General features: G+C 35.5%; 1 protein-coding gene across 3 annotated transcripts in view; it reads right to left on the minus strand.

The window, feature by feature from the left end:
• WWC3 (WWC family member 3) overlaps positions 1-14606 on the minus strand; it is a 99767-nt gene that overhangs the window by 25587 nt on the left and 59574 nt on the right. For all 3 annotated transcript variants that reach the window (XM_057389733.1, XM_057389726.1, XM_057389717.1), the window contains exons 8-10: positions 12880-12953; positions 3613-3855; positions 596-685 (exon numbers count right to left, since the gene is read on the minus strand). In XM_057389733.1, coding sequence (XP_057245716.1) covers positions 596-685; positions 3613-3855; positions 12880-12953 — 407 coding nt within the window. The remainder of the gene's footprint in view (positions 1-595; positions 686-3612; positions 3856-12879; positions 12954-14606) is intronic.

Genomic DNA, 14606 nt, shown 5'->3' on the forward strand with positions numbered 1-14606 from the left:
TCTCACTTAAGGGAGGGAACAATACTAGGGCCACAGAGAGATGAAGTGAGACAGGAACTCAGCATGAACTGAGCTTTTGATGCTGTSGTGGTGTTAAACTGAGGAATCCCCAAGAGCTGCATCTCAAAAGGCAGCTGGGAGTGTGAATATGCAAAACATTCTGGACTTCTGTGCGGGTCTTAACACATTCTCATATTTAAATAGCRGTATTTTGTCATCTCACCAGGCATCAAAACCCCATCTCTGAAGGTATCAGAATATTAAGAATTCACAGAACTTAAAAGAATACTATCTTCCTATTAGTAAAACTGTAATAATATTACAACAGATTTCAAGAACTTCTTTTCAGAAAGAAAGGTAACATATAAAATTCCCAGAGACACTCAATAATGTAGCCCAAATAGCCATCACTAATACTATTTACAAAAATCCATCCAAATAATCACATTCCATAGAGCAAAGTGTATAAATGTAGTAAAAAAAWTAATTTCCTTGGCACACATACACAGAAGTATAAAAAGGTAAACTTCATATATTATTAATATTATTTTCTGCTGCAGTTAAACTTCAAACCTGCTGGTTTTACATAACTTACCTTTTTAACTGGGAGTGTAAATATGAGGTTAAACGCGTAGCTTCTTCTAGCTGCATAAGCAAACAATTTCTCTTCTCTTGTAACAGTATCCTATAATTAAACAGATACACATTACTATTTTCTTCAGCACAGTAATGTTCAAAAAGTGCTAGGAGCTTCCCAAGTGTGGAAAAACACCAATGCATTGAAGTTTGGAATATTAAGCAAAAGTTGTGCTCTTTAATGAAAAGTTTCAATTTATGCTGCTCATATGCAGCAATGGTAATTCCAGCAAGAACACAAGAATCAAGACTCCAGGAGAATTCCCAGACAGGAAAAGTAACTGAAGCACAATGTAAGAGTCATGATGCTGAAAATATATTACAGCAATTAGCAAAGTCAAAAGAAGTCCTAGGCAAAAATATCAAGACTCTTCTCTACACGATTATTTTTTTTCCCTTCCATCAACCTGATTATGCCATTAAAATACTATGATCTTCCACTTCATCACAATAAAATAGTCCTATTATCCAATATAATCAGTGTAAAATTTCAAAGCTAAAAAKAAATTTTTTGAAGGACTTCTGTTAWCTGCAACCACCAATGTCAAATTTAAGCTCTTATTGCATGYGTTTTAGGTGCATTTATTTACCATTATATTTAAGCAGGTGTTACAGCATTCTGAATACTACATTATGAGAAAAATCTCATGCTGCAACTTATTTTTTCCCCATTCTAATAACAAGCAGCTGGATTAGTCAGTATTGTTGCCAAAACACAAATGGAATGTAACTTTATTGCTRTCAATCTCATACACCTATAAGATATCTTAAATTCTTTATTCTGACATTATTAGAATTTAAAATAATAGATTTTAATAGATCTACTATCTATTCTTTTTCTGGATTCAGAATTATATTCCTGACATTTTGTTTTTCCAAGCCCAACCACTCAACTTCAGGATAATATCAGGGAAGTATTCTGGTTTGTGTTGTACATTTTCTATGCCCAAGAAAGTTACAGCTCCAGCCCTACATCACAAGGTGGCTGGAAATGGAGATTCTGACAGTTTGGATAAAGCAGATCAAACTTATTAAAGTGCCTCAGACCTTCCTCAGCTGTAGAGATGGCTGCTGGAATTCTACATGTTAATGAATAGGATTTAAAAAACAATAGGAAGGAAGCTCTCCTGGATAAAACAGCAGCATTGGTTTCAATAAACCACCCACTTCATCAATTTATGATGCAAACTTACACCATATAGGCACTGCATGTAGGAACAAAAAGAGAAAGACAAAYATACACAAGAAACTTAACTGATTCAAAAGCTTGCAGGGAAAAGCAGAGATATTCACATCATYTACTGTAAAAAACAAACTTAGGAACCTACAAACTGAAGAACCTACACTCCAAAGTGATCGATGCCCTAAGGATGGATCTGTGCTAAAAAGCCAGAAATGCCTCCAACGAAGGCTGTCAGCCAATCTTWAAAAAACACTAAACAAAACCAAAAAAACAACAAAACCCCCACCTCTATCATAGAAATTTTAAGTTTGTTTTGATCTGTGCATAACTCAATGCCTTTAAAACCCAGTAACAGAAGTGTTAATTATTAAAAAAAAAAAATAAATTTGTATTTCACAATTAGAACAAAGTGGAAATACAAAAGCAGAAGTTGGAATATTTTTGGTTATTTCTGAATCTAAAACAAACAAAAAATTAGGGAYACTAATAGGTAGGCTTTCCTCCAACTTGTTATATAAAAAAAGAGTGTCCATGAGTATTATTCTAACTACTGCTCATCGGTATTATTCTAACTTCTGCTCAACTTTTTGCTAGCATTTGAAATATCAAGTACCACACTGGAATGCTGGTTTCCACAGCATGAACTCCATGGAAAAATTGCTTGGCCTTCTTGCCAACACAGTATGCACTACCTAACAYGAGAGCCCAAAAACAACAAATAAAACTTACTACACTACAGTGTAAAGTGAACTCCCTTTTCTGTCAGTTTAARCTGGAAAGCCAATGTAACGATACTGCAAAAATTGCAAAATATATTACAGTGACCTGTAGGCTGGCTGTGAATTTTCTATTTATTGCCTGAATTTACTGTCTGGAGTAAGCCTTTTCAAAGAAACTGAAGTTGTCAAAAATCTGTGTATAGAAAGCACTTTCAAATATTATTAAAGTGTCTTAATCGTGTAAATATTAACCTTTACACAGATCACATTAAAGCTGGCTCTTGTAGGTATTCTGAAGTGTCAAAGCTGTGGTKTTACCACTATTTAAGAGAAGAAAGAACAAATAGTTTCTTGCCTTCACTGGAAGCAGCCTACAGTAAAAAGAGATTAAGAAGTTTTGTCCATTTCTCTGGCTACAGGAAAAGCTGAGCAACTTTGAAATAAACACAGTGTTTCCACTAATAAGGTTTTTGGGTTGTTTATTTTACATATAACTTGATTTTTAAKTTTTCAAGAATGATTCTGCTTCCTGTGTTCTCTGAATGTCAKAATTGGGATGTATTCCCACTGCTGAGATTGCAAATGGAAAGGAAATACTGTATATAAAAGGCAGCAAAAAATAATTATTTAACTTTCCTGTTATAAGGCAGAAACTAAATATAGCAAAGGATCTTTGTTCTGATGCTTTTGGAGATCACTATCAGTCCACTGCAAATAACAGAAAAATCTTTCACTATCCAGGTACTGTCATTCAGGTCTCTATTATCAGACAGTATCACTCAAGACCTATTCCAAGCATCCTTTGGGATTCTATTCTCATTTCTTCTTTCTATTCAGACTTTTTAGATGAATGAAAGTAAAACTAACTAGCTGACATCAGTGCAACTCTGCTCCAGAAGAGTTCAAGGCAGATAGAATTAAATAGTGAGTCAGGAGCAGTCTCCTCTTTTTCTGGAAKTAAATTTCTCTAGCAACTTACTTTTTCCTTAGACACAATTAAATGCCCTGCTTGTCCTTTTGAAGCTACCTATATGGATCTCATAACAGAAAAGAAAACAATTCAAGTTCTCAAACCTTTCAGTGGCCCCATGAGCAGACGTTGCTCGAGCTCGCTGAATTTCATCCTCCAAGCGTCTTTTTTCTTCCTCCAAACGTGCAATGTCTTCTGGGGATCGTCTCTGCTGACTGATGAGCTGCAACTCCTGAAGAAGAGCCTCCTTCTCTTTGATGAGCTGAAGACGGTCCCTGTCCGCTTCAGCCATTCCTGGCCAGGATTCATTATCCAGCAAGGCCAGCTGCTGTTGTATATTCGAAACTCTTTAAAAGAGGATAAACGTATTTCAAAACGCAGAAGAGAAAAAGAAAAGTGGAAAAATATCAAAACACAAAGCCTGTTAAAGCCTGGGCCTTTTTTCTTCTAAATAACAAAACAAGAAAATTTAGAAGGGTTTTGGAAGGATTATTTATTTCTGGGTGAGTCTGTTTTGGGGGGGTTTGCTGGGTTGATTTGCTTTGGGTTTTTTTTTATTGTTCTGTGTATTTTAAAAACAGTAAATAACTGCAAGGATTCCTACATGTGCAACTATGTGACAACTACAGTGCTTTTATCGATCGCACAGACAATATCTCTCCTCACAGCTTTCTCATTGTGTAATAAATCAATTGATATTTTAGAGCTCGAGTTTGCTGCCTGTACAGCTGACAAAGTTGAAYGTTTTTTTAATTCCTCATTCTTTTACAATCAGCTCTTAAACTGGGATTTCAAAAGTGCAGTAAGAATTTGAAGAAGCTGAAGGTGAGACGCTTAACTAGTGACATTCATATCCCACTTTAAGTAGAGGGATGGCTCAAGGGGCTGAAAATATTAGCCCTGACAAAAAAAGTCTAAGAATATAAAAGCTGCCATTAAAACAGAAACATCGGTCTGGAAAAAAAGATTTACTGGTTACAAAATACAAGTGGCTTTAGATGAACCTATCATAAAAATATGCAATTAAAAAAGCTAACATAATTTTTTTCTGTAATATGCTTTATAGTCAAAAGTAGTTTTCTATACCTCAATATGCTGAACCATTACATGAAACAACGATTTTAAGAATAATTCCACAACTGACATTTAAAAAAAATATTCTTTTAAAAATGAATTTTGAACTCTTATCAATATTACAAAGAACCCTACAGCTAGACATTTCTGAAATGTTTCTTTTGGCATAAGAGAGAGAACACTTATTGCTAGGTTTTTAGACAAATTTATGATTTGTCTAACAATGACAATTTAGACCCTTTAGAGTGTAACAGTTGAAATTAGAAGTAAGAGAAAATCTAGCTTTCTGATTTTTGAACATTTGAAACCCATGAACTCTACAGCATTTATGCAGTTTACAACTCAGTTTCATCTTCACTTTGAAATGGAAGCATTCAGACAAAGTTCAGTACCTCTAAAAGATTATTATCCTATAAATAAATAAATAAATAAATAAAGGCTGTTTAAGCCAGCCATAAAAGTGGGATGTAGTTCATTGGATTTGGTTAAAATAATTTTTTTTWWAAATATAGAGGTAGGAAAGAAAATTAATTAAAAAAAATTAAGATAAAAGCACATAACACATACACAGAAGATCCACAGTGTGATGTGATTATGAATAAAAGAAAAGGCATAGACATGACAAAGGCAAGATTGCTCCCACCTGAAAAAAAMACCTCATGCAATAAGGTTTATCTCACACTAACATCTGGGAAGTATTTGGCCATCTTATTATCAGGGGAAGGGAAATAAACTATCAATACAAGTCCTTTCACAATGACTGGGTTCATATGTGAATAGAAGTTTCACTGCCATTTCCCCCATRCACGTTAGTTTTCATTGCAGCAAATAAGAAAATTGGGTATTATGTCACATTTTTGTCTAAAGCAGAATATTTTATCAAGCCCTTCAATACCATTTCCTCTTCCTTGCATTAATAAYCAACTTCCTGCCAATAGCTACTGAAAGCACCATTATGAATCAATACATAGTGGCTACATATTTCATGCCTCAGCTATAGTGCATGAATTCCAGATGCAGCTTCCTGAAGAACACCTCGCCCCATTGACCAAATGTCAGGGCCAGGAAGAGTGAGCAGGGTCAGGATCCCTTCTCTCCCTATCCAGGCTGCTCTGCTGTTAATGATTCAGTAAACACTCCTGAAGCACATACAGCTTGATTTTCAGGTGTTCAGTGCCAAATGAAACAAACAGGGACTCAAGATCCTTTCAACAGAATCACAGAATTCAGGTGCAATTGAGTTATCATAGCTTGGCAAGAGAGTGTGAATCAGATGAGCATGCACTATTTGAGCAATTGTGTTCATAAGCTTTTACACACAGCTTGTGGACAAAGGAAGATGAGATTCATCTGATATCTCTGTGTTTCTTCATAAGACAGCTGAAGGACTGGCYCTTTGCTTCATTTTAAAACTCACAATTGTTTTTGCAAGGTACTTCTACATTGCAGGGTGAGCTGGTTAAGAAGCAGACCACAGGAGCAAATTAACACTAATGAAAACAACAAGGAAGAGAGAAKTATGATCAGGGAAGAGAGCCCCCTCTTTCCCTGCTAGTCAATCAATTAATCCACTTGTCTGTGGAGTAAAACACCATCCTCRATAAACACAAGAGGTTTTAATTTAGACTCTTGAGCTCGTTGAGAGTACGTAACTCCCTTTGTGTATGACATTCCAGCTTAAAGTTTGTTTATTCCCTTCAATTTCTGTTATGGTAATGCTTTGAAAGTGGAAGTTCTCATACAATAACTTAATTATACTGTTATTAAATGGAGGAAAGTACTGCTGTGGATAAGGTTTGTATCACTGAAGAGTTCCAAAATCTGATTAGGTATTTACTTTGATTCCCTCGACAATCTTAGCTAGCTCTTTCAGCTAGTTCTTCTTGTTTCTACAGTTTTCCCTTCACACAAAAAAAAAGGCACAAAACACAATATAACACAGAAATCTGTTGAAGCACCAGCAAGCCAGTTTTCTGCAACCTCTATTTCCTGCACATGAACTGAAGTTTTGGGGCAATTTTGTTGCTTGCTTTCCACTGAGGAATCCCTCTGTATGGTAAGYGGTTCCAAAAAGCCACCAGTGACAAACCTTTTAATATTTATCTCCATGGCTAGAAAACATCCTTTTATGGTCTCATTCACTCAAAAGTAAGAAAAAGCTTTGAGCAGTCATATTCAGTTATGCTCAGAACTTAAAAATTAAGTCTTCTTAAGTAGGTTTCATATTTGCAATCTGTCTTCTCAAACCCAAACTTTTCTTCCCAATCATAATAAATACATAAATAAGCCAATTCACTATGCTTGCCTATGCCAGATTTTATGCCTGTACTGCATCAGCCATACTCACTGCTGGGATGGCAGAAAAAAGTGACTATTTTCAAACTCACTGCATATATTAACCTGCCTTAAAACATCCACTTAAATTAATCAATGACTTGACATAGATTGCAACCTAAAGTGGAAAAAAAATATTTACAATCCTTTATGACGCCCCTGTTTTTCAAACGTATTTTTCCTTCCTAATGTGTATTTTTAAGATACTATTTTTTAACTGTAGTCACTGTAAAAGAGTGCTTTTATCTGGCCTAATGCCAGATACTGAGGTCCCTACTGATCCATATTCCTGTGGAAAAAACTGTTCATTTTGAGCCATCAACATTCCAGGCATTTTGCCCATTCCCATCCTTGCATAACAAGTGCTGAGGAGCTTGCATTCCACACTGGAGTAGGTGGTATCAAATGACTGGTTCCCTAGGTAGGCAGGCTGACTTGCTGCTTAATTCAGTATTTAAAAATTTCGAATGGAGATGAACATAACAGTTCCTATTAAACAGAAAAGCAGGAGAGGCTCAGATGGAATGACAAGGGTTTAACATGATGATGATCTTAAGCAAACACTGACTTGAAATGGCACACTTGCCCTGAAATGGCCATACCAAGGTATCTAGAATGATGTCTTGCTCAAGATAATGCAGACACAGCATGAGAATGGAGATCAGTACAGTCAGTAGTTTACTATATAAACTACATCATGGGGTGGGGAAAAAAGCATGCATTTCCAAAATTCAATTAGACATAATTTAATTAAATTTAGTAAYGTCTGAATCATTATAGCTATACACATCTCCCTCTCCCCTGGCAACAAAACAGGGCAACCTTTCTGTCACTGAAAATACCCGGGGAACCTTAAAGATTTTGTTATTATCTAGAAAATCACTTTCATGGGTGATATCTGAACCCAGCACTAATGAAGTTATATTGCTGATCTCAAGAGGATATTTATTAAATATAGCATGAGAAGTGAGTACAAATCACTTTTTCTAAGATGAGTGATTTACAATTAMAATTTCCCCCATGTTAGATCCTTACTCAGACTACAAACAAGACAGGTATCCTAGGAAGGGAAATGCTCTGAACCAATGCAAAGGTATTAACTCCTGTTCATAAAAGCGACAAATTATGGGTATCCTACAAGCTGGCACTTGTTCTTCAAACTTAACATRGTTTGAATTTTCCAAGGAGAAAAAAAGAAACCAAACAATACTCATCTACATTTAAATGCCTAGGCTTTTGGCTGACATACCAGACCAGTCCAGAGCTGAGTCCTTTGTTACCTGTGGAATGGGAATTCCAGTGGGGATAAAATAAAGAAAATATTCCAGTTCTGATTTGAAGGAGAGCAATGACTAAGATGCCATAAATCAGCCCTGCTTACTCTTTTCCCTAGGCTTATAACTGGACCCAGTTCTCTGACACTTCAGGTAAYAGGAAATATCTTCCACATGCAATACCAAAGGAAGTGGCTGCGGGACAGAAGACACATAATGAAGGGTGTAAGAATTTGATAATTTCTGGTACTTACTGACCCTCTTGAGTGTGGATCATCATTTATATCCAAAGAGAKGAAAACTACAGAAAGATGAAGAAAGAAATGGAAAGAACAAGCTGGGGAACTCAGCCAAATGCACACAGAATTTCTCCACTGTGTCTGTTTTGGCTGCAAGTATGTGCCACTGTGGCTTTGGCAGACAACATGAGTATGCTCTGTAGAATACCCAGCTTTCCTGACAACCCAATTTATTCAATAACAATGAGGTCTTAAATTGGCTTAAGAAACTCATGAAACCATTAGAGTCCACTGGCATTTTGCACATTTTAGGAAAATTGCAAAAACCTACTAAAAGCAAGTTTTCCCCAATTCACAGATGAAATAGTATAATGAAAACTTTAAAGAAGTGAAAAGCATGTCTCAGCTCCCTTTATAACCCAAATAAAATGTTTTATGTTTAAAAACCAGCACTGGGAGATTTAGATTTGGCTGAGCCAGGTATTTATGTGGTATYTAACAAATTACTTCATCCTTAAATCAGATTTTCAGATTAGTTTATCAGAATAAAGCATACAAATCCACTGAATTTCATAGCGATTAGGTAATTAAACCTTGAAACCTGCCTGTACAAGATGAATTTTAAAAGGAAACTATTTTACTATGTTATTGTAYTAGTACTRGAATGTTGCTATCAATATCCAATCTACATGCATTTTGTCACTATAGGCACAAATTGCACTGGCACACTTATGCTTGTCCTTTTAAAGGCCCAACTGAAGTTTAATTTTGGAAATGAGACAAGTTTGCAACWAACTATACTGAACAGAAAGAATGAACAGCCATAAAGACAGGTGTGGTAAATATTAAGCATATCTGAGGAAGAGGCTTTTTCAAGGCAAAAATAAATCTCTTGCAKTACATACCTCTATGAAATTAATCAAAAAATAACATCTTTGAATTCAAATTTACAGAACATACAAATACATTTCTGCTTTTGCCTCTAAACTACATAAGCTGGTTGAAGATGTTTGAATATATTAGTTCATAAAAGATAGCTACCATCAGGCTGGACAATTCAAAACAAAACAAAACAAAAAAAAAATCCTAACAAAAAAAAATTCTGAAACCAACCAAAAAAATAAAAACCCAAACCAAAATGAAAACAAACAAACAAAAACCCAAAATACCAAAAACCCACAGCTACAACTTTTGTTCCTTCATATCGGAGGAATTATTTTTCATCCACCGATTAATGCACTTCATARGATATGAGGCACTGCAGCAATGCCATTTCATAAACGTTTGCTGGCACACTTCATGTAGTCATTATAGTGAACTGCACAACTTAAAGAGTTATCAAAGAAAAACAATTTGCTTTTGATTTCTTGTGCTATGAAACAGTCTATTCAGAAAAGTGCTTGAGGGGTACACTTTCYAGTGTGCAAATGCTTTCATGAGAGGTGGTCTCACTGAAATAGCAACTGAAACTAAAARCAGTATTTATCCAGGCAGCTTGGGGCTGTCTGTTCAAAAAGACCGTCCTCCCTCCCCCTCCTGCTTCTCTGCAGGGCCACACTGGCAGATCTGAGAGGAGAAATTTCATGGAAATAAGGTACAGTTTATTTAGAAATAATGGGGGAGGGGGAAGAGTACAGAGCAGAAAAAAAAAGTGATTGAGCCTCTCTTCAGCACGATTGGTGAGTTAAAAAGTAAAATTTACAAGTTAAAAAAATTACAAGGCTCCTCCAAGAKCCTGGATCAGAAACAGGGGAGAGAGGATCTCTTCCCCAGTGTGCTGGAAATATTAGAATCCACAGTGTACAACATCTGAAATACCCATGGGAAAAATTAAATTGCAAATCATCCAACTTCCTTCCAGTGGGAAAGTGATGAGGGGGGAAAAAGCTATGAGAATGTCTTAATTTATGCAAAGGCCAAACCATTCAGCAGTCAGAGAGATTTTTGAAGGAGAAATTAAAATGAAATTATCCTTTAAGAGGGTAGAGACATATTTTGGAGTGCAAGCCAACTCTTCCGCAATCACTGGGTCTCATCTACTGAATCCTCAAGATAGTTCATTCAAAAATCCCAGCACTGCATTTCCTTGCTTAGACTCCATATACAGTGAACGTATTTTAATTTTTAAAGACTTTTTACGACATTTGGCAAATATTCTGGTTATATCTGGCTAGATTCACAAGTCACTAAAATGCAACACTCTGCCCTTCAGTTTGTGGTGCCTTGTTCCTGCTTTTCTCTCAGGGAAAAGATRTATTTTTCTGCTACAGCACATTTTTAAAGTCTCCCCTTAGAAATTTGTCTGTTGTACTTATTTGTTATATGTTTTCACACCCGCTTGACAAGCAAGCAGTCACAATATACCGCCTTACAGTTGTGACATACTGTAGCATTTTAATTTTCTACTTTGATTTAATCCATCGCAGCACATTCCGTCACCCACACTGTGCAGTAACAGTAGATATTTCACCAGCCAAGGGAGAATGAACACAAAGATATTTAGTAGAGACAAAAGCCCTACAGAAATGCCAGSAAGCTAAGGGGAAGGAATGCATGATAAATGAAGAATGCAACCACAGAGATAACTGGTAGGGGCAATGAGCTTTGTGCAGTTCCACTCAAAAGCTGAAAGCTGATTACTTCCGTACAACATACTGGGCAGAATAAGGCTACTCTTTTAAAGCAACTAACATGCTTTTGCTAAATAACAGACCATTGTCAGAGCTGCTATCCTGGGAAAGCAAAACTACTCTTRCTGCAATTACCATTCTCTAGATGGAAGGTTAGTTACCCAGATTTTCTACACTTAATTAAGATCAAACACCAGCTCACTTCTGATGTTCAGAAATACTACATTCCATGCAGAAACAAATGTTCGGCATTCCCAGCTGAGAAATGGTTTGCTACTAAAAAAAAGTAACCCAGAAAAACTCAATACCTCTTCACCCTGTCCAAAAAACACCACTCATCTTTTCCCTGCAGTAAACACACAAAAAAGAGAATTGTTTTGAAAAACACAGAAAAGGCGTGTCAAAAAGCTGAACTAAAAACATTTTAATAAACAGCATCAGTGGCTCTGTTAAACTAAGTAGTACAARACTAAATTCTATCATTCTTCTTTCAGCAACCATAAGTCACTAAATGATCACTGGACTATTAAGTGCTAATGTARCCTGTGAGCAAACAGGACACATTTTTGTTTTGTTCTTTTTTTCCCCAATTATTTAACCTTTTTTAGGTAATAGTCACTGGTATTTACACACAGTATGTACAATGCCAACTTCCATTCAGGTTACAAATCCTGAAGATTTAGCTGTGTCTATCTAACTTGCTTGTACCAACTTAACTTTTTTTAAGCCTGTATTGTGTCTAAATGAAGGTAAATTTTCCAAGAACAACAAAATGGTGAACTGCCTATAAACTTCCAATTCCTGCCAAGACATGTGACAGCATTACAGATTCCTCCAAAGAAAAAGTCATCATGATATGAAAAAAAAGAGGTAAAAGAATTGAAGTGCTTTTTTTTAACTCTTGTTCTGAGAGATGTACAGAACTGGTAGAATAGAACACATTGAAAAGAAAAAAAAAACCCTAATTTATACAAATTTTAAACCCAATGTTTTTAAAGAACTATAATGAATCTTTTCCATGTCAGTCAAATTCAGTACTAGAATATTCTACCAGTATAAATCAAAATAATCATAAGTGCATTAATTAACTCTGTTCAAGTTAACATCTGTMTCCATGCTATTGTTCCAAATATGTGGCAAACAGTTTGAAAACGATTACGTTCAATGAGGACTTGCTAAACTATACAAGTACACCTTACTTTGAAAACTTTCACAAACCAATGACAAAACACTGCAAGACAGAGCTCCACAAGAAAAATACTTACAATAAGCAATCACATAGTGAAGAATTAATCAATTTCTAATAATACTTTTTATCATTTTWATCAGACTTTTTTTCAAATTTCAACACTTATTTTTATGTACCCTCTTGTTCAGCTCTGAACATCTTCATTTATGCCAKATGAAGTTCTGCATTCTTTCTTCTTCATGGCTTCAATGCACTGAACTTAAGGCACAGGTATGCAAAGCTTTGGATATACTGACAGACCAGGCTGATAAATATAAATTTAAAGACTRTTTATATCTAGGTTTGAGAAGGAGGGTGAAAAAATGTTAAACAGTTTAATTGAACCACTACAATTTTGTGTTTATACAAGYATAGAACTCAGCTGACATTTAGCTTTATCTCTGCAAACAAATATGATAATCTTATGATAAAGTCTTATGTTTACCTAAACTTTTATTATCTGTGAACTACTCAATAGAGAGCAAATTAGTCTTCCCRAAGATATTTCAGCTAGGAGACTGGTTCCAGTTCTACTCTGAAAACTTTAATCACAAAAGTAAATATAAAACCCAATAGATTTATCTTTAATTACCTTTTCTTAGCTTCTTCGTATTGCCAGTTCAGCCTTACTTTGTCTACAAGTCTTGTTTTGTCATCAAACCCAAACTTGCAGAATTGAAGAGCAAGGAGAGAAAGAAAAAGAAAGGAAGAAACAAGTTAAAAACACTCTCATCACAATAAAGAAGGGGATAAATTTATCTCCCTTACTGGACTCACTCCAGAAACCTCTATGCTTTATGTAATAACATAATAAAAATCAATTTTATGCCTTAGAAATGCAAAACTAATTTAATGCTAAAAGCAGAGAAGATAAATAAGTCCTTTCAATAAATTATGAACCTGGAAATCAAGGGTTAGTAAATTGAATCATTGATAAAGGTTCAAAGCTTTTCAATTTTATCCAAGTCTAAAAGACAAAGAGTGTTTTAACTGAAATATTTTCCTACTTGATTTAGCTATTTTATTAATAACTTTATTAATAGCAACTCAGATWACATTCCCTGTACTGTGATGTGTTACCCAGCACTTACAGCGTTAATAAATTTAAACATTAGTACAAAAAAATCCACCTGATCCTTGAAGCAGTTTTAGAATGTGCATTTATGCTGCAACTCCTAGTGTACAGTTTCCACARCAATTTCTATTTCAGGGCATTAGCACTTCCCTCCTCAGAAGTTTGTGTATGATCTAATAAAACCTAAGTTTTACAAATGCCTTGCTGCACCTCTGGAGTTASCCTCCAGCTGCTGCTTTTTCTGTTTCCATCATCACGTGGGTCAAAACTCCACCTCTTTTCTACTCACATGTCACTAACAATAGTTCAGGGACAAGAGTCAGATAAYGATGTAATTTTATTTTCCTTACAAAAAACCTATACCTGATAAATTTCCACAGTGTCTTGGAYTGGATTGTATACTGCAAATGGGAAAATGCTTCTGTGTTACCTTTGGTAACCCATTTCAGAATTCAATCATTCCATCCACCACCCATCTGAAAAATGACACCCCAAAGGCACCATCTGCCTGGAAGACAGCCGAGCATTAGCTCAGTTATCTCCAATTCCTGAAGAGTCTATCTTCTCAAAAACAAGATTTCCTATTCTGTAGAGATCCTCTGGAGACATCCAGTCTGACAACTAGTCAGCAGTGAAAGAAGATTATAGTAAAGGAGAAATGGGATGATAATGCCAATAATGAGATACTTCTAATTAAATGTAAAGTAASATCTAAACTACAGTACTAGCAAACTACAAGTTGTCTTCTTGCTTTGGTGTCAGTCACCCACAGAGGAGTATGTTTCATTACTGGGTTTCCATAGTACTAGTGCAAGTCAAATTTTTACTATTTGGAATCCAAAATTTCATTGAGATAGAACCATTTMCCAGCAATGCCTGTATGTCATATTTAAAGGCATATTTGAGCACAAAGGTATAATAGAMAACATCAAAAGTTTTGTTAATTAAGAAAAATACTTTCCTTGTCTTAGACAGAGAAAAGGACCAGAGAACTCCTATACACCTTCAATGTATACGAACAATGACTACAAGTACAATAAAAACAARATTTACAAAATAAAATTWAAAAAAATATATATCTACCCCTACAACCACAATGCTAACACCTCMTGCAAAATCGTGTCTCCACTGCAACTTCAAGCTGGYTAAAGAATTTTCTTCCTTCCTGCTTCATTACAAGTATCAGTAAGTCAGAGCCAGGAATATGAAAAGAAGAGGCCCACGGGCACYTAAGCAAGAGCTGT

Source organism: Malurus melanocephalus, unplaced genomic scaffold (assembly GCF_030028575.1).
Source record: "Malurus melanocephalus ecotype Western Australia unplaced genomic scaffold, MMel_1.1 scaffold_1, whole genome shotgun sequence".
In the NCBI taxonomy this organism is placed as follows: Eukaryota; Metazoa; Chordata; class Aves; order Passeriformes; family Maluridae; genus Malurus; species Malurus melanocephalus.